Here is a 25,689-nt window from a genome sequence, read left to right as displayed (position 1 = left end):
CCCTCCGAACTACAGATCCCGGCATGCCTTGCTGCCCCGCCTCCCGCAGGGCCCCACCGCACTACAGCTCCCAGCAGGCAGCGCGCCGGCACTACACCTCCCAGCAAGCCCCGCGGCCGCCCGGGCCCTGGCTCCCTCCCCGCCCGCCGCGCGAACTACACTACCCAGCGTGCCTCGCGGCGGCCGGCCGGCGCCGAGCGGCGGCGGCGGCGCGCGGGGCATGCCGGGAGCGGTAGTCCTCGCGGCGCCTGTAACGGTCCCGGTGGTGGTACTCCCCCCCCCCCGCCCGCCCGCCGCCGCCGCCCCCTCCCCCACCGGCTGGCGGCTGCGGGCAGAGGCAGGAGCCGCGGAGCAGGCAGCGCGAGGAGGGGGAGCGCGCTGCCGCCGCTGCACCGGCAGAGGGGACGACGCCGCCGCCGCCCGAGGAGCCGCAGGTGAGGGGGGGGGGACGGACACCCCCGGAGGGCGGCGCTGAGGGGGGGGGCTGCGGACGGGGGGTGTGAAGCGGCGGGTGACAGCGGGGGGGGGGAGGGGGGGCGGCGTGAGGGGACCGCGGGGGGGGTGGTGGCTGCGAGCCCCCCACCCCGGAGGGGACAGGGCCGGGGGCGGCGGGGGGAGCATCCTCTCAGCACGGGGCTTTCCGTGGCCCCCTCGAGGGTGAGGGTCACGCGTGGCAGAAGAAGAACCGGAGCCGGTGGGAAGGGGAGACCTCCGCCCCGGGGAGGGCGAGACCCCCCCGGAGCCTGTTGTGTCCCCCCCCGCCCCCGGAACCTACCCCCCCCCCCGGAGCCTGTTGCCCCCCCAGCCTTGGTGGCAGGGTTTGCCTTCAGCCCCACGGGGAATGAGTGGGCTCGGTGCCCCCAGGTTGGGGGCACGGCGACGGTCAGGGGGTCGGGGGGAGCCTCGCTTCACCTCCCCAGCCGCCTTGCGGGGTGCTTGGGTGCAGGGAGAGCCCGCTGAGGAGCCACCACCGGGTCCAAGCCAAGTTTCACCTTCTCTTCGTGCGCCAAGAAGGGAAATGGAGTGACGGGGCTCACGGGTGATTTTCCTCTGCGTGTCCAGCTCTCAGCCCTCAGGAGATGTGGGTGTGGGGCTTGGGTGCACCCCAGAGATGGGGGATGCCATCGCTTCGCGGCGTACCCACTGCAAATATCGTGAGGGGCACGTGGGGACGACGACGGCGGGAGCGATATAGGGAATATTAACGAGCCCGCCAGCAACTTTATGGGATGGGAAGGGCCGAGTTGCGGCCATCTCCCCCGTCCCGCTCCCCTTTGCGGGGGGGGTTTAAAAACGAGCCGGGTTTGATGAGAAGGGGGGATGTCAGCGTGCAACATCTGTAGCCTGAAAGCAGAGAGCGCAAGGTTGTGAAATGTAAGGCGGCGTTATTTTTCTCTCTATGTAAAATAGTATATTCTATTCATTTTTATGAAAGGGGCGATTGATTATTTTTTTGGGGTGATAATTGCTTGAATACTTTTGCTATTGGCATGGTGGTTTTCAGGGCAATGAAGTCCATCGCTATATTGCAGGTTAATAATGCCAAAAAGGTGCCTAGCTTCAGTCCTTTATAGAAAACAGAGGAGCCTTGAAATATGGAAATGAAATAAATATTCATTATCAAAAAAAGGTTTTGTACTGTGTTGGATTTTTTTGGTGATTTTTTTTTTCCTCTTTTTTGTTTTTTCCCCCAGCACATCGTGATGATAAGCTTTCAGGTTATGGCTTGTATTTCCATAGACTGAATTTCATTCAAAAGGCATTTATTTAGTGCTGAATACTGTCAAATGTAGAAAAATGAGCAGGTTGAGGGTTTGAGTTTTTTTTTTTTTCCTTCTTCTGGACAAAGGCATGTTGTACTAACCAGAAAGAAACCCCAAGTGATTCTATTTATGTTTTAATCAAAATATGATTTAAAATGCAGTGGTGTGTTTATTCTTGCTGTTAAATAGCGATGGAGGAAGCTAGAGCTTTTTTTCTTTTTTTTTTTTTTTTTTTTTTAAAGGAATGTGAATGATGGAAACATCTTTAGGGAAACATTTTGCTGGACTTGATTGCATCAACCGCATTATTTCATGAAATGTTAACTGTGAAGTGGTTGTTGATATGAAGTCAAATTGAGGAGCGATGTTGAGCAATGTAAAGAAAAAGGAAATTAGTACTAGGAGGCCAAATGCTAATTTTTTTTTAGTTCTTTCTGAGTTTGATTTTGAATTTTAACTGTTTCATGGATTCTCTTGACCTTTATGGTTGAGTACATAAAAAAAACCCCAACCAACAAGTATAGTCTGAATATTTATTCTTGCTAGATGTCTGTAGTCATTCAAATGGCAGATAGCAGTTAGCATTTTATTTTTTGAATGAAATATGTATTAAATCTGATTATCTTTTGTTCTGGAAGTTACAAATATCAACTTACCTAGTTAACTTTTTTTTAACCAAAGTAAATGCTTACATTTTTCAGAAGGGATCTCTCTCTCCCAAATGAAGTGCTTATAGTGGCCTTTCATTTTAGTGAATGTGTGCTAAGTATTTCAGATGTTATTGTTCAGATGTATGGGGTTTTTTTGTATACTTTTTGGTTGATTAAAATTCCTGGCTGTTAGTAAAGACACACTTTTTTGGAGTGGTAGATACATAACCCTTCTCCTTTGGAACAAAGGGATCGGAAGCAAAATGATTGCATGCTGTGAAGGTGTTTTGAATTTGTTCGGTAATGGGAAATAGTGCTTGGAGTGAGAAACCTAAATGATACACCCGTATTGCGTCAAAATTAACGTGCAATAACTATGGGATATGGTCATTTAGGGAGAACATATTGTAGAGATCCTTTCTGATCTTAGGTGATATTCATCTGTCAAATTCGATGATAAGCCTGCATTGCAGTAGGTGAACTATTTAGGAATTTTTAAAACCCCTCTTTGCAGTTAAGTTTTTGTGCTCCCCTGTATCAGTAATCCACCACACGGATAACGGGGAAAAACAGGAAAGAAAGGTAATACTGCTCTTGGTGCCCCTGAAAATGTTTCTCGGGTGAGTGAAAATGCTTCGGAGAAGCGTTTCTGCGAAAGGCCCTCAGTACCTCGACTGAAAGCATAATTAAAATGATAATTAAACTGAGTCTAAATTTAATTATCTGATCTGTCTAGAAGAGCTTGTGAATCTCAGTTTGGATGCATAGGTGCAAATGCAGCCACTTCGGGCAGGGGAAGCGTGTGTTTAATCCAGGTTCATGTCCGCTTTTGCTAAGTTTTCAAAGGTGACCGCGTGAGAGTGGCACTGATCTCCTTTTCGGGGAAGCGGGACATTCGCAGCGGGGATGGAGCTCCTGGGTCACCGAATCCTACCCGCCGCGGAAGGCAGGAACCGTGGCATAAACATAATTCAGTCTTATTTTGAACCCAGGTGTTTTTCTGCTGCTGCCTGTGGCAGAGGAGCGATTCAGACCTTTATCCTCTGGTAGTTAGAAACCTCGACGTTTCCACCCAGGAGCTCTCTGCCGATTTCCAGCTCTCAAGCGGTTGGTAGCAGTTGATGAGGCTGTCAAAAGGGAAATACAACTTTTATATCTTCCTTTCTGAGCTCACTCTTTCCTTCAGTCCAGATTATGATCTTCATTTGTCTTCCAGTCATGCCTTTTGGGCTTGATTGTATCTGCAGAGGCCCCTGATTTCCCTTTCCGCAGCACAAGTGCTCCGTGTACTTTGTATTTCCTCTGCGATTCATAGAGTCTCTCCTTAAACCACGGCGTTCTTAACTGTGCATTTCGGTCCCGAATTAGCTCCCCTCGCACTCGCTGATGTGCGGCTGGAGGGTGCTCCGCTCGGCTGGCTTTTCCTCGGGCGGCTGTGGGTGGTTGAGCGCCGTCTCCCCGCGCCGTGGAGGTGCTCGGGCTGACCCTCGTCACGAGGCGAGAGATGTGCCATGTCCTGCCAATCTCCTCCTCCCAAGGCTGGTACGACAAAGAAGTATTTGAAGCATCCCCTAGAGAACTGTGTTATTAGCCAGCGTGCTCGGGGAGGAGTGACTCCTGCATGGCTTTCAAAGGGCAAACGAGGTAATTTTTTGTACAGCGCCGTCTTTGATTTATTTGCGGGTGAGATCGTGTATCTGAGAAGAAGCTGGCTGCGAAGGAGAGGTTCGTAACTATTCACGTTGGTCTCTTTTCTTAATGTACCATCATCTTTCTCGTCAATTAGGCTCGATTTTGCTGCTTAAAATCCGTAAGTCATCATGTTCAGTCCATAGAAATATTTGATCCAAAATGATCGAATGAGTAAAGCGTTCTCTTCGTATTCCACAGTATTTTTCCAAACTACGTAAACAGCATTTTTTTGCTGATTTCAAATGCGAATTGGTTAGTCCCGTCCGATGTTACTGGATTCTTGTATTCTGTCATGCATCTCTTCAATAAATAGATGAAGATTTTTGTTTCAGTGACAGTAAATAAAATCCACTTACCCATTTTTTGCCTGTTGACGGTCTTTTAGCTCTTTGAATTAAAAAATATTGGCTCTTAATCTGTCACTTTTTAGAATTGGGAATAAATTTTCAAGAATTATTTCCGTGTGACTCGCCTACCTGCCAGTTGAACAGATGCAGTTCTCCAGAGGTGTCTAAATCGTGTTACCTTCTTGTTCCTTCCACTCAACTGAATCATTCTGTTCCTATTTTTGTGTTGAAAACATTGATATCGCTAAATATGAGAGGAAAATGTCAGTGGCAGTGCTATGTTTATTTATGCAAGTTCGTGTAAACCCAATTTCTTGAGGCAGTAAGGATGATGTGACCACACTATCTACCTGCCCACCACTAAGTCTGTGCTCCCTTTGCACTTTGATCCAGATTTCGAAGGGCCATGGACATAGAAGACAATCTAGCTTTATTTTTTTTCTAAATTTTGAGGAAGTTGACTGTTGGGCAGAGGGGAGAAAGTAAAATCACTGCTTCTACCCAGGGAACTGGGCTCATAACAGTTCCCCTTATTTTTCTAGGAGACAGCATCTCGCTGGTCGGGTCACGTGCAGCTGGAGCACGTGTGGTCCTTTGCCCAACCAAGAGGTAGGGGCTGTGGGGAAGGAGTTTGGAAGAAGTTTTGAGCAGGTGGGGAAGTATTATGTAGGTGGTGGTTGATGGCCTTCACGTAAAAATCAATAGGAATTAAGTGCTTGTTTGTCTAGCTGATTTTGGAACAACACGTATGGGATATATATTTTGTATTGTTGTGCTCTGATGTATTGATGCTTTGCTTTGTTGGGTGGATAATCTTGACGTGAGATTTTGTTATTTACTTGTTGGTTTGAATCGGTAGCAACAGAAAGAGTTGTGAATTTTCAGGGTTTTCTTTTGTTGAGGGGCAGGTGCGCTTTGTGATGGGCGTCTGAAGCATGAATCCCAGACCCATAGTTAAGATCCCAGTCAGGGAAGATCCAGCTCTTAAGGTATATCCAGCATTTGCAGATCTTCTGAAATTTGTGGAAGCTCTTGAGTATGAAGCAACTTTTGAGAACCAGGCCGTTTTCTTGTCTTGGGCTCCAAACAGGTACATGAATGCACAAATCTGAGTCATTTCCAGATAGATTTTTAATATATAACTTCACTCAAATATGAGCATTTTGTTATTTATCGATTTATCTAAAATCTCTTTCTCACTGCCTCTCAGTCTGAAAGCAGATGACACGGTTCATCATGCTTGTATTGAAGTAAACCTTACATTTCTTCCCTCTCTCCTGTTGGAACCCTGCAGGGAAGCGATGACGATGATGATGATATTCGTGGCATAATGCTTTATTTTTCAAAGAACTGTACAGGGAACAGTTCTGCTGAGGATGACGGAGATGCATTGGTTTCCTCACAGTGTGAGTGGGACTTGAATCACTTTTAAAAAGTTCCTCTGAGTTTTGTTTACTACGGATGTGCTGAAAACCCTGAGCACTGCAAAGGAATTTCAAGTGACTGTGTGCTTTCTGGGAGGAAAAAATGCGGGCCTGTTGGTGCTCTCCAGCAAACCATTTCGGAGGTTATTGCCATAGGATTTGTTAAAGCTGAAAAAACACGTTCCTGTCCTCTTGGAGATGCTGTTTTTATTTGGCTGTACTTTCCTTTCTCTCCTTGAGTGAAATGGTCACCTGGAAAACTGGAAGGTGGGGAAAAGTAAAAATCAGAGCAGAAAAATGGGGTTTATCATAGCTTTCATATGATAACGTTCTCAATAGGAAGATTAATGCTGAAGTGTATTTGTAGGCTGAACATTTTTGCCTTCCTTGTCTTAGCAAGGGTTAGAGGTTTGGGAGGATTATTGAAGACGAGCTTAGAGTATTTTATGAGAGAAAAAGTACTAAACTGGCAAGAAAAGAATAGATGCCATCACGCCTGTTAGGCATGTCTAATTCTTTGATAAAATGGATGAAGATTGCAGACTGCAGCAAAAGTTAAAATAGACCATAACATCTCGGGTTCTGCAGGGTTTTTCTTCTTGCTTATAATTTGCTGTAGAACTTAATCAAAAAGATCTGGCTCTTTTATGGCATCAGACTCTTTAGTTTATCTGCCAGGAGTTAAAGCACAGTATTTGGCCTTTTGCTTTCTTTGGCGTTAGATACCCAACCCTCTAAATTTGATAACGTGTGGATTTTATCATTTTGATGTTGGAAATACATCCTGAATACTAGTGAGAAGTTTTGAGCGCAGTCTGCTTTTTCCCCATTTTCCTTTCGGTTCTTCATACTTGAATTTGTAGGAGATGACAGCTTGCTTTTTTAATGGACACGGGGGTTTATGTGGTTATTCATAACAAACTCCTAAGACCCTCTGCAGTCCCCACAGATAAGTCTGTTCCTGTTCTGTGGGTCACCCTGGCCAATGGAAGATTTTGGACTTAATGGCATTCTGTGTGTGTATATGTGTGTGTGTATATATATGTTTTACATATGAGACACCTTGTTTTGTATTTATTGACGAGACAGAGTTGGAGGTGATCTCTGGAAAACGACTCGTTTACATGTCCCCAGATGGGTACTACTTGGCTTAACCTGTTTCTAGAGATACTTGACCCTAAGTGAAGGAAGTCTCCAGGCATGTTTGATCTTCTGCCATTTAGGTGGACAAAGTAAGATCACTCATTACAGTTGCTGATGGTTTTTCAACCAAGATGAATGTAGTGTCTATACAGACAGGCAGGCTCTAAGGACTTGTCCCCATTGAAAAGTATTTTGAATTAAGCTTGGGTGCATTTAAAGTGCAATTACTTTGGAATAGGTCCCCGTATGAACATTTATTCTGTAGTAGTTTATTCTGCAAATAATTTTCTTCAGTTTCCTGTGTATGTCATCACTTAATGAGACATTTAATGGCTTTTGCAAAACGACGGCATTCCACATATTTTTCAGGTTCAACGTTGTGTGGTATAGGCAGCTAGAATAAGGTTTCCAGTTGGCCTTGTGGTTTTTTGGAGGAGGAAATCAGACTTGTCTTTCGCGTGCCCTACTCTTGTCCTAGGGTGGCCGGTGCTGTATTCAGAGGGTCGTCACTTGGCCACGAGAACAGGGCCACCTTAACGCTCTCCTGTCGGTCATCCTTGCCTCCTGTTGTGGTGCGAGAGGTGAAACCAACGCAAGGAAAATTGGTTAAAGCTCAAGTTTGCTCTTGATTTGACTTGTATTCACAACAGAATTTTTTAAGTCTTAAAATGCAGTGCCATAAATTTGAGAAATGGCTTCTTTTTCTTTACTGTAACATCTGAATCGCAGCTGCTGAACTGGGCAGCTAGCTGAGTCTTCTGAATATGGACTGGTCTCATATTTGGAAGCTCAATAAAATATTTCTTTCCATAAGAATTTTTTCACTGTCTGTATATAACACACACACAAAAATTGAAGTTGTAGAGAAGATACTTGGTTTGAGTTAGCTACTTCTGTGATAGTAGACTTATGTTGTGGGCTCAGTAGATAAATGTGGTATCACATCTGTTCTCATCTCAGTTTCAGCTCTTTCGTAATTCCTGGAGTTTGATTTTACGTATGTGTTTGTTAGCATTACCATCAAGAAATAATGTCCTAAATTGCTTTAGGCTTTGTAAAATGATGTTGGAGTGTTTTACAGCAGATCGGTGTTATCTAGAGTTTTTGCTGGTTTGTGAATCAAAGCCCTCATCTTATGTTACAAACAACTTCTGAAGAAAAGGCATAAAACCCTCAGAGCTCTTGGTTGCTTTTGGATTGCCATTTAGCAAAGTGTCCAGCACGAAGCATGTTGTCCTCTCCCTCTCTTCCACAACACCGCTGAAAAGGTGGTCCAAGAGACTACCCCTTTCCTTTCTGCTGCTGCCTCTACCACAGTGACCTGCAGCTGTATATACCATTAAGGCTGCTTCTGTCCAAGATTCTTGGAAGGTCTTTGCAGACCTCCCTGGGTTAAGCCGTGCAAGATCCTCGTGTGGAGATGTCCTATCTCTGTTTTCACCCTGGAAAAACGGAGCCTGGAGATTTCTTGCTGACGTTGCCCAGCAAGGTTGGATCAGATGCTGTACTGCTTCTCCCTCTGTGGAGGCCAGGAGATGGATTTGATTTGCTTTGTGTGCTACTGGGATGTTCTCAGATGCTTCATTGGTGACTTTCTGTACGGACTTAGAAGAGAGCTCCTAGAGCGTAAGGCTTAATTAGACTGACCTCCTCGAAACCACAGATCCTTATATTTTCCCTGGAAAAGGAGCCTAATGACTATTTATTTTGGGCTGTTTACCTTCTACCAGGACAGTCAGTCTTATTTTGAAGATCTTCAAGTCATGAAGAATCCGCCACTTTTCTTGATATATTTTCAGCAATTAATTACCTTATCTGATTAAAAAAATGAGGTCTAATTTGACTTCGTTTCCAACTATTGCTTCCAAAAGCCTTTTCTTGGCTAAATTAAAAGGTCCTTTGATACCCAATAACTTTTCCCATTGGAAGGAACTCATAATTCCATAACCGAGTGGTCTTTCAGCTTTTATTTTGCGCAAGTTAAACATGTGGCATTGAGCTGGGAAGTGTTGGGCAGTTTCTGGCCTGGCAGTACCTCAGATTGTGTTTCAGGGTCTCTGGCTTTCAGATTTTGTTTCCTAGATGTAGGACCTTGCATTTGGTTGTATCGAAATATACTTTGAGTGGCCTTTGCAGTCCAGATTGCTGCGTATCGTCAGCCTGTCCTCTTCATCTGTCATCCAGAGGACCATTCACAAATCTTGTCCGTGATTATATTAATTTCCAGATCTATAGTGGACCTCTGGAATTGTACCGGGCTCCGTATCAAGCCCTGCAGAACCCTACTACAGCTAACTTTGTTGACGGTGATTTTCCACGGATGACTGCTGTTAGTCATCTGTCAGTTGGCCAACTCTAAATCCGTTTAGCGTGCTTTGTTGACATAGTATAGTGGTATTTTTTAATCAAGATGTCATGCTCAACAGAAGTTGGCCTGTTACGTTGCAGTAGTTACCTTTATCAACCTGATTTTCAATCTCATCTAAGAATGAAATCAGCTTTGTTTGACAAGGCCTATTTTCCATAACATTGACTTGACTGTCATGGATTTTGTTCCTGTCCTTTTTAAGTCCAGATCAAGTCTGATTCAGTTTTTCCTTATTTTGTCCAGAGCTGATGTCTGGCTAACTGGTTGATAGATACTTGAATCATCTTTTTGCTCTCTCCTGATGTTGTCGTGTTAGAAATGTTTGTCTTCCAAATTTTCTCCTGCGTTCCAAAAAATATTGAAAATGAACCCTCGGGGTCTCAGAAATGCTGGAGGACTCTTTGAGGACTCTCCAGTTAAACAACCTGGGCCTCTGAGGCACCCTTCCTTACTGAAAGGCAGAGCTGGTAGAGACCTCGGGAGACTCTCCAGTCCATTCAGCTCCTTGAGGAAAGAGAAAGTGTCTCTAGAGCATCCGTGACAAATGTGTTTCTAATTTTTCCTTAAAATCTTCCAGTTTAGGAGGTACCCACCCTCCTTAGGTAGCTGGTAGCGGGTGCTTAACCAATTTAGTTAAAAGCTTTTCCAGTATCTTATATCTGGCAAATCAAGATACTTTGCTTCATTCCAGAGGACGTGCAAAATAACCCATGCCCTTGTCTCGGTTGTCACTGATGGGAGCGTGTTACATTCTCCTTCAGTTTTCTTTCCCCTAGGCTGAACAAGGTCCTTTAATCTGTTCTTGTGGATCATACTGTTTCCAAATCTCTTTATAATTTTTGCAGCTTTCCTCTGTACTCTGACATGTTTACTTTTCTCTGTACACCGACTCGGTACTCTGTGGTCTTGTCAGCATTCTATAAAGTGAAATAATGCTATTTTCCACATGGCACTCTATTAAAACAATCTGAAATGCCCTTTTTTTTTTCTTGCAAATTCATTGTATTGTTGACTTATACTCATTTGTGATCCAATATACCCTCTGGGTTATTTTCTCTTGATCATCAGCCTAGCTAGATATTCTCCACCTGCGTAGCATACGCTGCTCTTGCACTTGTCTGTATTGAGTTCCACCAGGCCATTTTGGTTTGACACAATTTGATCTTGACGCATCCATGTTGTTTCATTTTTTGCTTTATCCTGTAGTTGCTTTTATATAGGTTGCTTAATAATTTTTCTAGTATCTTCCCATTGATTGCAAGGGGAGTTAAATCTCTAATTTGCTTTAGAAGCTTTTCCAAACTCCACTCTGTAGCTATTTCCTTTTTGATCCCAAAAGCACTTTGGAACTTTGTGAGTGGATATAAGTGTTTCATCTATATGCAAATTCCTTAATTTTTCCTCTGCTAAGTTACATTTGTGAAAAATCAACATCTTAAGTGATGCCTATTTTCATTATGTTGATATTTCATTAAGATGATAACTAAAAAGTACAAACATCATACAAGTTAAAATCAATTATTTAAATCAAGACATTTTGCAATCTTGATTGAATTACTAGACTTAGATACATCTAAATGCGAGTCAGTTCTTTTTCTCCCCTGCCAAGACTTCCAGTCCAGTGATTACCACAGCTTTATTGGCTGTAATGAGGTCCAAAATAGTTACTTTCTGTTATAAATTGTTACGTAGCATTTTGGAAAACTAATCCCCTGTAATTACTTGCTGTGTGAGAGCTTCTGTACCCCTCCTGTCTCCTCCGTAACCCCACATCTTTTTTCCCCCTTTATGAGCCTATGGAGTTATGTACCTGCTCCCTGTCTTGGTGCTTCCCAGAATCTCCTCCTGGGCTTCACCCATTATAACACATCGAGTTACTGCCGAACGGCCTTGGAAATTCAGTTTTTCTGCGCTACTGATAACTGTCAAAGAGATGAGCCTTTTTTTTCCTCCTCTTTGTAGGGGTACATTGCAGCCACCTTTTCCCTTTTATATCTGAACACTGCCGAACTAATGATTTTAAAGTCCAGTCACACACTCATTGCACCGGATTTCATTTTTTTTCTTATTGCCGGTCAGGATTTTATTTGTTCCTGCTTGTTATTCAGACTCCTTGCACCCATATATAGCAATAGAAAATTCATTTTCTTTATGGATGCTCTTGTCTGACTTTGAACCTCATTTGCCCTTCTAAGTGTCCTTCTCTTGTGTTTAGCTGATTCCTTTCCTGGATGCATCAGCAGTTTCATCTGGGAAGGTGTCTTATTAGTTGGAAAGATGCTGGCTCTGCAATTCATGATCTCTCTGTTCCCTGCAATATCGTTCAATCACTCAAATCCAAATATTCTCATCAGTCACGCAGCCTTGTTCAGTTTGCCAACCTTTTTTTGCCTTCTTTTGCATCTAGTACTGGGTGCACGTTTTAGCTTGGGGATCAACAACCTGTGGATGTCCAATCAGACTGTGAATGGGTGTGGGGCTAATAGCGTTGCCATTTTGAGGCACTCATTTGCAAGAGGCAGCAGTTTGCAATTTCCAGCTCTCCCTGAGCTCCACACTCAGCAAAAGCCGCTGTCTTGCGTAGAAGCAAGATACCATTGACTAGCAGATTCCTGCCCGTTTGAGAGGCAGCTTCTACCAGATCCTGCTCGGTTTCTCTTGGCACACTCGAGCCGTAGTGTGGGGAAGAAAAAGCCTGGCATGGCACCGTGCAAAGATTGCCAAACCTTGACTTAGACTTTCCTTTTCAGTTCTTTTCCAGGATCCCTGAACTCTTTTCTCATCCGCTTAGTTCCAGCTGACGTGGAGTTGCTGCTCCCGGTATGCATGGTTACTTCTTTTGACCAGAGTAATTAGCCAATATTTGTGATTGTCTGTTGAAAGAGGAAATCGATGACAGCCAGGTATTTCTCGGAGGCAATCGTGCTGATTCACAGACTGTGTTTGCAGAGCCTGTTTTTTCCGAACACAGTCTGAAACAAACGGCAGGAGACCATTTTGCTCAGTTTTTTTCCTGCCAGCACTAAATACATGCGCACCCGCATGCACATGTACGCGCAGAGTTTTTCTGTGACTTACACCATGGGTGTTTCTCTGGCTGTCCTTGACTTTCTCATGCTTTCCTGATGCTCTTCACTGACGTTTCTGGCTCTGTCAGTAGGCTCGACAGTGTGTGTATTCTCTCCTGTTCTCTGCGGTTTTACATAGTTTCCCCTTCTGATGCTCTGTGTTTGTGTTCAGTCCTTGGGAAGCTTTTTCTACTCACATCTGTTTAGGCCAGTTTGTGGCCAGCCTTCCTGGCTTTAACATTTTCCTGCAAAATTCCACGTAACAGAATGTCTTCAATGGAGATTTTTTGGATGAATTCATAATCTGGTTCAGCCTTGTGCTTTCACTTCAGGGGAGATCTCTCTGCCGGAGAACCCAAATCTCCAAGCTTTCTTGTTATGGCTGGTATTTTGCTAGTGATGAATGATGATCTCATGTCAGATCGTGGGAGACTGGCATCCGGTTCTTCCCATGCCCACAATTTCCCTCTAGTTCACAAACTGCATAAGTTTGTGCTTCGGTTTCCTGTTTGGAATATGGCAAAAGGGTTGGTAATGCCTGTACTTCCCAAGACAGATAAATGAAACATGGAGAGATGCCCTGATACCCACAGCAATGACTTCCCCCTTCCCCAGCTCTTGAAGGAATGAAAAGGTTGTTGATTCTGTGCTTGTGGTCGCCTCGTTTGGTTCCTTCATTGTGCCCTATATGGAGTTTTTCTTTTAAATTTTGTACAGATTTCGAAACGGCACCAAATTATTCCGCTCACATGGAAATGGCTATTGCAGAAAGTGCATAACATCAGTGCTGCAGAGACTATTCTGGTGTCTTACTCCTTTCGGTTTACAGTTCAGGCTTTGATCTGCGAAACTCTTGATTTGAATCTTATCTCCTTGTGAGACCTCTTTCCCCAGGACCGTGCTGGCAGTCAAGATTAGCTGGGCTTTATTTCATTAACAATCTTGTTTTTAAATCTGAGAGGACTTCAGCAGAGTTTTCTCCTGGGGCAGGGGGCCATTGATTCTGGAATATGTTTTTCTCGGTGTTATCAGGATTTTCTGGCTATTGAGATAAGCTGCGGGGCTTATGGATCACGGAGTTTTCTTCCTACAGTGGCAACTGGAGGAAGCCATATGTGTCGTCAGCGGTTTTAGGTTTTATCTGACCTTCCTATGATTTTACCTTTTCATTATTATTTCATATTTCTTGTTTTGTATGTGTGTTTATATTAACCAAAAGATAGTGAGAAGAACATGGGGGAAAACAATCCCTTGTTCTTTGGCTCTTGGTTTCTGCCTGCCCTCCTGAGATGCTGGCAGGGTACCAGAGGCACGGGCTGTCCTGAAGGAGGAGAAAACAGGGTCTGACAGACTTGGCTCGGTTAAGTTCTAGAAGCAGGCGATCTTGACTTCAAAGTTCATAACTTGTTCTGATTTAAAAAGAAAATAAAATTGGAAAATCTTAAGGGCCAACATGGCAACACACATTTTCTCTATCTTGACAAGTTTCAAAACCGTTTCACTGTCAGAGTTAATAAATGTGAACTCTTGCAGGTGTCAGATCTGTGGGTCTGTAGAAGCGTGGGCTGTTCTGGAGTGAGGTCACTCATCTAGAAAGTTTGAATTACGCCCATTACTGTTACTTCTGGCTATGCTACATCCATAGAAAGAAAAATGTAAATCAGTACCACTCAGTGGACATAAGATACTAATTTTTTTATTAGCAGCCATGTAACTTCTCAAGCAATAACTGCTACCTGAAGGGCTAACCGTAAGGTCTTGTTGATGCTAAAACAATCTTGTTGATGATAAAAGGTACGACCCCAAACTCCGAGATACTGCAGTGCAAAATAAACTCAAAGACAAAGGGACCCTTTGATGCCATCTGCATCTACATCTCAGCAGAATAAGAACTGTGATTGTATTTCGTGACTGCAAATTCCTGAAGCTCTGGCACCCAAATCCAGAAATCCTGACGCTGTTCTTTGAAGGCAAGAAGTTTTGTGTCGGTGTCTTGCAGTAATTTTAGCTCCTTCCCTTGATACAGCACATACCCTCTCTGAACTAAGGCTATTGCTTGCCTCCTGATGTAAAATATAGCATGCTCTAAAGGCTCTTCTGATAGCCAAGTATCAGGAGATAGTCTAAATGCTATTTCATAGAAATACTATGTACTAAAAACACCTGAAGTACTTTTATGGCTTCCTTCTCAGACCGACCGAATCACTTACAAACTGTAGTTAACATAACAGTGCTTTTAGAGGTAGAGAAGTGTTGTTTACCCCAGTTTCCCATCTGTAAAATGTGCATCAGATGGACTGAGAGCCTGGTTTTGTCGCTGGTTTAGGCAGGTGCAAGTCCTCGGTGCTGCGAAAGATGTAGGTCTGCTCTCCCTCCTGCCACATTCTCTCACATACCTTGTGCCGAAGGCATCGTTTCATGAGATACTGACGGGACCAATATACCAATACCTTCTGCTTGGAGCTGCCCAGTTATGTTTCCACCTGGTGTGCACTTGTACTTGGGAACACATGGCCAAGGAGAAGGGAGGAAAGGTGAGACCACATCTTCAGGTGAGACCACATCATGAGTTTATTGACTTAAATGACCTTAAATTTGGCTTCAGGAACTGAAACAGCATCCTCGGGGTGTACTTGTACCATATGTTTGAGGTAAGGGGACAGGCCACCTTGCTACGCCGTCTATGATGCGTCTGACTCCGTGGTGAGCTGATTCAACGCACTGAGCTGGCAGGAAAATAACCTACAGGAAAACCTTGCAAATAATCAAGAAAAACCTTGCTAAGCATAAATTGGAAGGGGAAGAATAAGCTCAGGGATAATGTCTGGCATCTTCTGGGACTTCTAGCGGGACAACTCCCTCTTTTTTTTTTTTTTTTTTTTTTAAAGTTAGAGCAATGCAGTGTTTCTTTTGCTGCTCGAGAAGGTAGACACCAGGAGCTGACTTGATCTTGTTGTACTCTTAGGGATCTTGCCATTTAGTGAAGAAGGAGCGGAAAAAAATCCGGAGATTAAATTTACTTAAGATGTGTTCTCAAGACGAAACACGGATGCTTTGTGGGAGATCGATAGTCTCTGCAAATCTTTTTATATTGAAATAATTTGATGGGAGTATCCATTTTAAGATTATTGGGGAGTATCCAGAGTCTATTCCTGGTACTAAGAGCGGAAATCTGTTTTAATTGGAGCAGCTTTCTGGGAGCCGTGCTTCCTGCCAGAGTGGTAACAGTAAGAATGATCAGTAGCATGAGAGATTATAAAAACCCCAGGCATTTCACATCCATTTCAAGTAGCCTGAGTACAATAAGAAACAACAAAAATTGGGCAGCACCTGGGAAAACAGAGACTCCGTGTAGGGGATTCAGAGACTATATACTAAACCTGAATCAATGGGGACATAGGTCCTGGGTTCACCTTTTGTGTTTGTTTTATTGAATATCTTGTACTTAGAGAGGGGATAAAAATCCACTGCTGCCACAAATAGCACTTGAGATTTCTTTGTCAGTTATGTATAATTAACCCTGATGATTTCTTCCTGATTTTGTTCATTTCCGTATTTATAGGCAGCCTACAAGAGTGAAGAAACGAAACAATTAAAACTAGGAAACAAAGACAAAATGTTATCAGATAACCCAGGGAAGTTAGATAGCTGGGAGCCTTTAAACATAGTTTTTTGAAGATAACTGTATCCCTCTAATTTCAGAAGGAAAAAAAAAGCGTGCAGGTACCTTATTTTTAAAAGCAGGTCTGTTTTCCAGAATGCCTGGAAAATTGAGCTTAACCATTAAAAGTGCTGCTCTTTCAGCATTTGCCTCTTAGAAGTTTTTAACGGGTATAATTTATTTCTGTTTGACAGCGTGCCTATCGTACACATTAATAACAAAACCTCAGAATTTTGTTCTCGTGTGCTAAAACGAAGAGGAAAATGAAAAGACTGTATTCAGAAATAAATTTCAGATTATCTGGGATGACGGACATTAAAATATCTCTGCTATAAACATGTTGTTGCCACAGCAGGAAAGACTGTGTGCTGTAATCTTCGTTTTCATACCCTAATTATAGTTTGAGTCCTTCTAAAATTTACCTCTAATTCTAAGCTTCCTTAACTTACTCTGTTTGTTTTCAGAATGATTGCACTATCTATCTCTAATGTATCTGACCAGAAGCGGCTGATTTTTATCTTAACGTTGATTTTCATCTGGGTGACTGTCTTAAAGGCAACGATAGTGCAATATGTTGTTATTCTCTGAAACTGCAGCTGTTTGAAGTGTTGTGTACAGACTCGTTAGGGAAGTGGTACAGCACAGAGTCGCACATTCTTGGACTAAAAGCATGTTATGGTTTAGCAAATGATAAACTGAAATTTGCAGAAAATGCTCTAATTCTCTTTTTCTCTTTGGAAGTCTTGAATGCACTGTATTTTTACTATATTTTTCACATTTGATAGGAGAATCAGTACAGTAAAATAAATCTGTATTAATGCATACTGTTATTACAGATGATTAGTAAAGGCACGTAGCAGTATGTTCTCTTTTTTTGGGACCCTTCTAGCAGAACACAAAGGGAGCGGTAAGGTGGAGGTCCGTACTGCAATTTCATAGCAACTGCTGCTTGAAGGAAATTATCATCTGGTTTGAACCTTTTTGCAGAAGTTGGATGCAACAATAGATACAATAAAGCTATTTATCTGATTAGAGTTGTTTAAATAGGATGTTTGTCTTAATAACGGTGTAATTTGCAGGACTCGGATTGCTGTGATTTTATTCTCATGGAAATAATGATATGTGTTTGGACTTGCAGGATTCCTGTTGTGGTGGATTTTGGTGGCAGGTTGTCTGATGTGTACTCTTCATCCTGGGCGGTGCTGGACTGCTGCCTTCAGCAGCCCTGGGCGATCAGTTTTGAGCTGGCAGGTGGCATTAGGTAACTAGTTGGTCTTTGCAAAAGTGCACAAAATGGATGAGAACCGGTCAATAAAGGTTAAAGACATCGTTGTGTTTTTATGTGGATTTTCACTTCGGTTGTTTTAGTTTCTCAAAACTTACGTCTCTTAAAAGCCATAGATCAGGAAAGTTGTGAAAATCCATTTTTCAAAGATTATTGTTTTCAACTTAGCTATTTGGGATTCTGCCTTGTATACATAGGCATGCAATAAACACCTCTTAAAAATGTCTTCATATAAGAACCTTGAGAGACAGCCAAACCTCAGATAATAAAGGAATGCTTAAAGACTTGAACTCAGTCTTGTTAGAGCAGATCTACTTTGCAAGTTACTGTCCAGTTAATATCAAGTTAATATTAAGTTAATAATGCCTAAATAGGCTGCCAGTTTATTTCTTCACTAGGAAATTAAATCAGGTTGACTGTGCTCAAATTACCATTTTCAAATGCAGCAGCTCGAAGGAGAGCAGCAGCGCTGAAGTAACCCTCGTCCTGCGGTGCCTGCAGACCTGGTGCTGTGCTAAAACTTCTGGGGATGTATCAACAAATGAAGCCGTTCTTTAAACTGTGTCCCAGCGAACTATGACTCCAGAGGCATTTTAGTACCAGGTGACATTCTGATTGAGAAAATTGGCAGTGTGTTATCAAATAAAGATTGTATTAATCACATTGAGAACAGCCGTTGGGTTTCAAACAATGACCATTGACAGGTTATCATGGTCAAACAGATGGGGTTTTAGAATGGTTTCGATGAACTAGCAGTGGACCCAACAGCATTTTTATTAGTGCTCTTGAAGTAGCGTCACCAGTACTGTTTGTGAATGACGTGTCACACAGAGCGACAGAACAGTAGTTCATGACCCATTAAACAGAGGAGCAGGTGGACACCTTGGTGGAGTCTCCTGGTCTCCAGGAGACTGCCCTGGAGGCTGGAGGGACGGTGCCACGTGAAGAGCGTTGAGCTCCCTGCTTAGATGTGCTCATCAAGGGCAGATACCATCATACGAGGTGGTTCTGATTGCTTGGTACCTTTGTGTTTGATTTGAGGTATATTCAAAAAAGAGAATAAAACAGATGCAAAGCAATGCTGCTGCAGGTAAGAGTTGCAAGCCATGCCTACAGAATGAGGCGGGGGAAGGAGAGAGTTGTATTACGAATAGTAGTACTGAAATTTCGGGATTAAAAGGTCAGTGGTGGGCAAAGCAGGTTAGTGTAAACACTAGGGTTGATGCTGTAGCAAAAAAGGCAAATGCTTTTTTTTTTTTTAGGTGTATGAGCAAGAAAATATTTAGAAGAGAATAAATCTTGTTTTTGTATTTGGTACTCATGACTTTCGTACGGGAAGATTGTGTTTGATTTCCATTTCAGCATCTTGAAATAGCTCTTGGATGAGTTGTAGGGGAACAGAAGAAACACAAAAATAGTCTGAGGACCAGAAAAAACACAGCACAGAGAAGCTTAGAGCTAAGTCTGTTTAGCTTATCAGAGAGAGCACTTGAGAGAGAGCAGTAGCATCACACAGAGAAAATTCCAGGCACTGAGTGTCCTCCAATGCATCCGAGGAAGGCGTACCTAAAATCAGTGTTTTAAAGGGAAAATCAGGCAGTTCAGAGTTGAAGCGAGGCATGGTTTTATTAGGGAGGTGGACCGCCCATTGCAATGAGTGCTCAAACGAAAAAGAGCACTTTCCATCTCTAGAAATACCCCTATTTGATCACTTTTCTTTTAAAACTGTATAGGCCAACACAGGGTATGTTCTTGTCGAGTATTAGGTTCAGTTTATGGGTGATACGTAATGGCATGTGGTAGGCAGGAGGGGAATTTCAGCAAAGCTGTGCTCTCTTCTGGCCTTTAAATTGATGAAACTGTGAACACATCTTTTCTTCCTGGGCAGAAAGAATTACGGAAAGGCACCAGGCGCTGTTAACGTGTGGCCGTGTTACAGAGGTTGTGTTAGGAGGTGATGGAGTTTGCTAATTGAAACATTAGTTTTTACTTAATGGGCCAACCTTTGCATTAAAATTACTACCTCGTTCTAGTTAAAAATTTCCGTACAGGCTGGTAAAGGTGGTTTTGGGTTATAGCTCAAATTAACTGTGAGCTGAAGACAAGCCCTAAAACTTTTGCAGAGCACATGGTGATTATGGGAATAGAATTGTATTGCTGAGGGTTAAGGATAAAAGGATTATATTTATTTATAATAGGGAATCTCTAAGAGCTGTAAAGAGAGACCTATATTGTTTTGAAATTTGATGATGCTCGTAGGGCGATGGGTGGTGGCTGGTGATCTCAATTTAGGATCAGTTGAGGGAGGGATTTATGAAATGCAGCTACCTGTATAATGGCTTCCTCCCCAAAGTGATCTCATCCGGAGTGTTTACCTCTGACTGCTGTGCCTTTAGAAAATAATTTAGAAAACTTTATAAAATGGAGTTTGAAGTGCATGTCAGCAGCAGCTAAAATGATGCAACAAGAATACTGTAAGGCACGTGAGCAGCAAGACAAAGACTCTATTTAAATCCACTGGCTGCAGGTGATGTATCTGGATGTCTCCAGATGATCTGTTGTGGTCATTGAAGTCAGGCTTCACCGAGGTACTGGTCGGACCCTATTCATAGGGGTTTTCGGGAAATGTGCCACAGGCATTGATCAGTCTTTGTCTGCATCTAAAACCTATTTCTGCCAGTTCTGCCTCGCAATCAAAACTGCTGGTTTGAGTGATATTTGAAGTGATCTAAGAATACTTTAGATGTATTGTCAAGGGATTCAGTGCTAAATAAATTATAGGAAAGATGAGATCCTAGCAAGCGTTTGAATAACATAAGCAAGACTAATGGTTTTTAACCTGTTTTCTGAACAGTGGGACATGATTGATCAAAGAAAAAAAAATTTGGCTCAGTGGCTTCTTTGTACCAAAACTTTCAAGAGCTGAAAATGAGCAGCTGAGGTAAGAGATTTAGGGCTTAGGGAAGAACCTACGTGATGAAAGAAACTGGGGTGGAAGGTTATGAAAGTACAGGTTGACAGCTCTGTCTTCTTTATCAACATTCCCCCGTAGGGATCTGCTGTAGAAGACTTTGGACAGGCAAGTGTAGCCTGGATAGTTACTTTAAAAAATTTTTTAGATTTTTTTTTAATCAAAGATCTTTATTGTCCTGTAAAAATTTGAGTTTCTAGAAAGCTGGTCTCCTTTGCCATCTGGGGGAAAAAAGAACTGAAGAGGTGGAAGGCTGATTGCCAAGGGGAGGTGACTGTGCTTGAGGAGCCTGGGAAGAAGGGCAAGTGCAAATTTTCATGTGCCTCCCTCCCTGCCCTTCCCCTGTCTCCTGCAAATAATGTTTCTTGCAATTACTCATGTTTTGCCTCTAAAGTAGGGATTTAGGAGTTTGTTTCAATACCCGATTCTCAGTCAGGGGAAGAAATTTAGAATTTCCCAATGTTTCAGTGTTGCCTGCAGCAGATGTGGTGGTCTGGTAGTGACGATGCTCGCAGGGAGGAAAGATGAGGCTGGAAATGAGCAGGGGAGCTTACGGGCACAGTGGTGCTCGGAGTTAGGTTTCCTCAGAGGCATTTAGCCATGTACTTTTTGCGTGGCTGAGACACACCTATTTCTTGGTGTGGCATAAACACACCAAGATGGAGAAGTTTAAATAAAAATAAAAAAAAGGGTCATGTTTTGTCACGGCAGTGCAAAGGCAGAGCGAGGAGCTGGAAGAATAGATCTGTAGTGCCTGGCACACTACCCTGAGCTGGGCTTGCAGGTGGAAGCTGATAAAGGCTGTGCTTGCACCAGATTAACTAAGCTGTCCATCTGTTTGGAAGCAGATTATTGGGCAGAGTACATCGGTTCTTCTTGCGTAGCTGAGCACGACTGCATGCAAAGAGTGGGCCACCTGTGCTGGAAATATATGTGAAAAATCCCTTCTTCGTACAGTAGGTCCGAATTCAAGTGCGGGATCAGGCTGCTTCACAAGCAGGAATGCGATACATTAATTCTCGTATAATGGGTCCCCATTTTACAGTGGAGAAGTAAGGTCCAAAGAGGATAGTTAAGTATTCATCAGAAAAATATTTGCTCATAAATACCACATTTCTTTCTTGAGATGCCTGAGGCATGTGTTTTCAGAGAATCTTTGCATCTTCGTATGACTTCATATATTCAATACAAAGCTCTGTTGACCACAAGTGCAATTGTCAGGTCTCAGCTTCTAACTTGCAGATTTGGCCTTAAGTGTCCAGAAAATGAAGATTACACAATTAGTTAATGAGCTAGAAAGAGTTTTCAGTCGAGCATCACGGAGAATCTCTATGGCAGACGCTAGGGAAGACCAGTTCCTTGGGGCAATATTTGTTTTAATGCTTGATGGCAAGACCATACCTGCTGTTCTTGCAGTTTCTTGTCGTCTGTACTATATGCCATCCAAGTTCTTCAGCCGAGAGGGCAAGAGTCCTGCAGACAATGGCTTTAGTTGCTCTTAAGGCTAATTTGGTTCTTGGACGGATTAAGATAGGTGTCTTAGCAAAAAAAAGTGTGTGTGAAATATCAGTTCTAAAATATCACGTACTATCAGTGCTGGAATTTCTCTTTTTGTTGTGTGGCTTTGCAATCACAAGTGTATATTCATGCCAGGCTTTAATGAACTAGAAATACGAAAAATAAACATCTATAATATGGAACTATGTTTATCGTTAAGCCTTTAAATAGAAAACACAGGTCTAACATAGTCAGTGTGAGGTTGATACTATTTGTGCAAAGTAACTGTAAGAAGGGACTCATGCTATTTGATGTTTCTTACTATTTCATTTTATTTGATGTTGGAGGATGCAGAGATTGGAAAAATCCTGAAACCTGGATACCAAAGAACATAATGATGGGGAGTTGCAAAGATCCCGTATGCTGAGCCTGTGGGGATAGAGTAGGGCGCCTGTTGCTGGCGTACGTAAAGGGCCTGAGTGGAGGAGCCGGAAGATGAAATATTCTGTGTTTAATTGTGCAAATTAACCTGTAAAATCTGCAGTTTTCAGAGGTCTATAATTTGGCCAGTTAGGGCTGATTTTTACAAGCATAGTTAAAAACATGTTTTTAATGCCTATTAACTTTGCCTCACTTTTTGGCCAACTCCTGTAACCAAAGTTTGAACACCAAATACTCCGATAAGGTCTGGACCTTCTTAGTCTCAGAAGAAGCAGACCAGTTCCAGCTTCTCAGGGTTGAAGTCCTGCAAAATACATTACAAGTCAGATGCCAAAGGTAGAAAACTATTGCTTGAACAATTAGAATTTATTCAGGTTGCAATGTCACTGAAATCAAGCAATGGAAAGTGGAAGATAACCTCTACTGAAGTTGTCCATACCAGCTGCACATGACGGATACACAATTTCACGTACAGTTATGAAGAATGGTCCTATGCATTTAATGCATTGAAAGACAGACGTCTACTTTACTGAGCTGGAGAAATTTGGGTACAAAACTACTGTACTTGATGCAAATGTCAGTCTTTGCAGTTAGGTTTTGCTGTTCTGCCTACTGAAGCGTGTAAGAAAGAGACCTAGGATGATATTCTGACCTTTTCTAGTATCATTTTTTTGCTATAGCCTCTGTACAACATTGTCCTTGACAGGCATCACAAAACGTTAAAGATTTTGCACTGACTAATCTAACATTGCTAGGCATGATACGGTTTCATTTAGCTCAACCAAAATAGCATAGCTGTATATAAGAACAGTTTTATGCGAGTGTTTCAGATAGTATCTTTAAATCTGTCCTTAACCGGTTTTTGAACTTAACTGTTTGTCTATGCACAAATACGTGCACACACCAATTCTTGGGGATGACCTTAGCCTTATATAGACACACATATACATCTCTATATATAGAATTAGACCTTAAAAACATCTTTTTGCTTCTTAGAAGAATAATGTCCATGCCTGTAGTTTGTAAGGGTTGTATATGCTTTGGGTAGAAGTTTCACAAATGAAAGCCTTGTCCCTGTTTTGAAGAAAACTTTGTATTGAGTAGACAGCGTACAAAGGAAAACAGAAATAAATAGTGGAAAATACCATACCAGGAGGTGAGCGTTACTGTTGCTTATGTTTTGTGGTTTAGAAATATTCTTTTGTTGTAGTATGAGAGTAGCAATTGTCTGTGATCAAAGAAGCAAGAAAAATGCATGGCTGTTGAAAGAAACTGGGCTTAAGCCCCTGACCAGGTTCCAGTCTCTCTTCTGTCTCCAGATAAGCTTGGACCTGAAAGATGGGCCACCTTCACTTCATCTGACTCTGTACTGTCCATCACCCGTTAGTGGTCCTGTAGCTGTATAAGTGGGAGACAAAGGATATCTAATCGGGTCTCATGTTGTTGATGTTATTTTAGTTGGTTCAAGCAATGTTTTAAAATGCACTGAAAAGCACCTGCTTAGAAATAATACAAATGTGCTCATTCGAGACCAGTAGGTTTATAGGAGGTTGTTTTTGAAAAAATGTTGCAAGAAGAAAGATCATTTAAACCAATTTGTGAAAAAATGGGAATAATGATGTGCAAATTGTGATCACTTGCAACCACTCTTTCACTCCAAGTATCAGTTTTAATTTTAATCTTTTATAAACCACTTGATTGTTGAATATTGCAAAGAAAGGTAGCCCCTTTGGAAGAAATCAAAAAGAATCCTGCTATTGAGTTAATTAGGTACAAATTTGAGTGGGTTTTTTTAATAAAGATTAAATGATCTATTCAACTATTTCAGGCTCTACTTGAGATATACACACCTGTGTCTAGCTTGCAGAGGATTTTCCTCATTAATTAAGAGCACTTTCCTTGTGTTATTACTTAATTGGGTGTCACAGGGAACCTGATGAGACAATGAAATGGTCTTAATTGCATACGAACTAAATGCATGATACTTCACGCACTGGAGTGTTCCATGACATGACCCCAGCTAGTTATCATCTACTAATAGCGATAGTAATTGCTCAGTAAGAAAATGTAGCCTACTTGATTCAGTATAATGTAATTAAGCACTTTTCTTTCCTATAGTCAACTTTCCCCATTTATCAGACTTTTTAAAGAAGTTTTTCAAGTTCGGCAAGAGAGGGTTTTGAAACGTCTAAACAATTTTCACTGTTGTTTTAAGTTTCGAAAGGGGTATATATTTCTTTGGGGTTCCAAACCGATAACTGCAAAGGTAAAATACTATCTTGAACTTTTAAAAATTATATGCAAGACTTGCTTTTTGTGAGTGTGCATATGTGTGTGTGTGGACAGTTGGCAGCTGGGGGCTTGCATGGAAGGTGGCTGCCCTCGTGAGGTGCGGGGAATGATGCTTTCTTTAGTCAAAAGACCCACTTACCACCTCTGCCTTTCAGCTGCTTTGGCCACACATTTCTTGTCACCCCCATAAAGCATATCAGTCCCTTTTTCTTCTCTTTTGCTGGAAAAATGCAGTAAGGTTTTCTTACACTTCTGGGATTAATCGCTATTCTGCTTCTTCAGCCTCTTCCATCTTTTTTTTTTTTTTTTTTCTTTTGGGAGGGTGGAAATGAGAGTAAAAGAACGAGAAAACTCTTCCCCGTGTCATGGCTCTCTCCACTCATCTTCCCGAAGCAGCAGGTAGATGTGTAAATGACGTGAATTATGGATGTAACTGCTGTAGCGCTCAGAGCGCTGAGTATCTGCAGTGGAGTTAACCAGTTTTATTCAGCACTAGACAGTAGAGCTACCTGTGGGATTGGAAAAAACTCCAAAACTTCACATTTTCAGTGCTCGTTCAGCCACAGTAACTAGATTCTTCCCTTTTCCCCACCCATTTTCTCCTCTCTCCCTAAACAACAGGTCTGCCTGAAAACCTTGCAGAAACTTTTGGACTAACCGCTATCCTTATTTGCTCCTTTCCAATAGTTAAAAGCTCTGCTTGGGAAGTTGGTCCTGAATAATACTATCTAAAACTTAGCAAGAAGAAGCTGAAGAGCTTTCAAACCCTTTAATTGTGGAAAATTCTCTTGTTCAATAGGGTATTTCAATATAAAAAATTTTTGTCGGAGGCGAAGTTATGTTTTTCTCTCTTGGAAATGAACTCTTTTGCAGTCTGCTAAGGTATTTTTTAGATTTAGGATGAAGAGAGTCTCCATCAAGACAAGGGAAAGACAAGAGCAGGGACCTAGACATGGACTGTGCATGACACAGGAGCTGACTTCTTGTATGACTTCGAGCAAGACCTGTCGCTCGCCTGGATATTTGTTTTTCATATCCCTGAAACGGAATGATTGGTATTTCCCTTACAAGGCTGTTTTTAGTCTTC

General features: G+C 42.3%; 1 protein-coding gene across 15 annotated transcripts in view; it reads left to right on the top strand.

Annotated features, from left to right (window-relative positions):
• Positions 1 to 213: 213 nt before the first annotated feature.
• The window catches only part of FAM168A (family with sequence similarity 168 member A), a 208,890-nt gene continuing 183,414 nt past the window's right edge, over positions 214 to 25,689 (top strand). For 2 of the 15 annotated variants that reach the window (XM_075140383.1, XM_075140380.1), the window contains exon 1: positions 862 to 1,374. Coding sequence is in view for 3 of the 15 variants with exons in the window: in XM_075140376.1 (XP_074996477.1) it covers positions 221 to 434 (214 nt within the window). In the remaining 12 variants the exon portion in view is untranslated. Of the gene's footprint in view, positions 435 to 861; positions 1,375 to 12,011; positions 12,208 to 24,233; positions 25,002 to 25,689 lie in introns of those variants that run through there. The other 13 variants (XM_075140378.1, XM_075140377.1, XM_075140385.1 and 10 more) reach the window with 12 other exon arrangements.

Source organism: Calonectris borealis, chromosome 1, assembly GCF_964195595.1.
Source record: "Calonectris borealis chromosome 1, bCalBor7.hap1.2, whole genome shotgun sequence".
Classification (NCBI taxonomy): Eukaryota; Metazoa; Chordata; class Aves; order Procellariiformes; family Procellariidae; genus Calonectris; species Calonectris borealis.
Note: the sequence above shows the minus strand (reverse complement) of the source record. Positions and strands in the feature narration are given on the sequence as shown.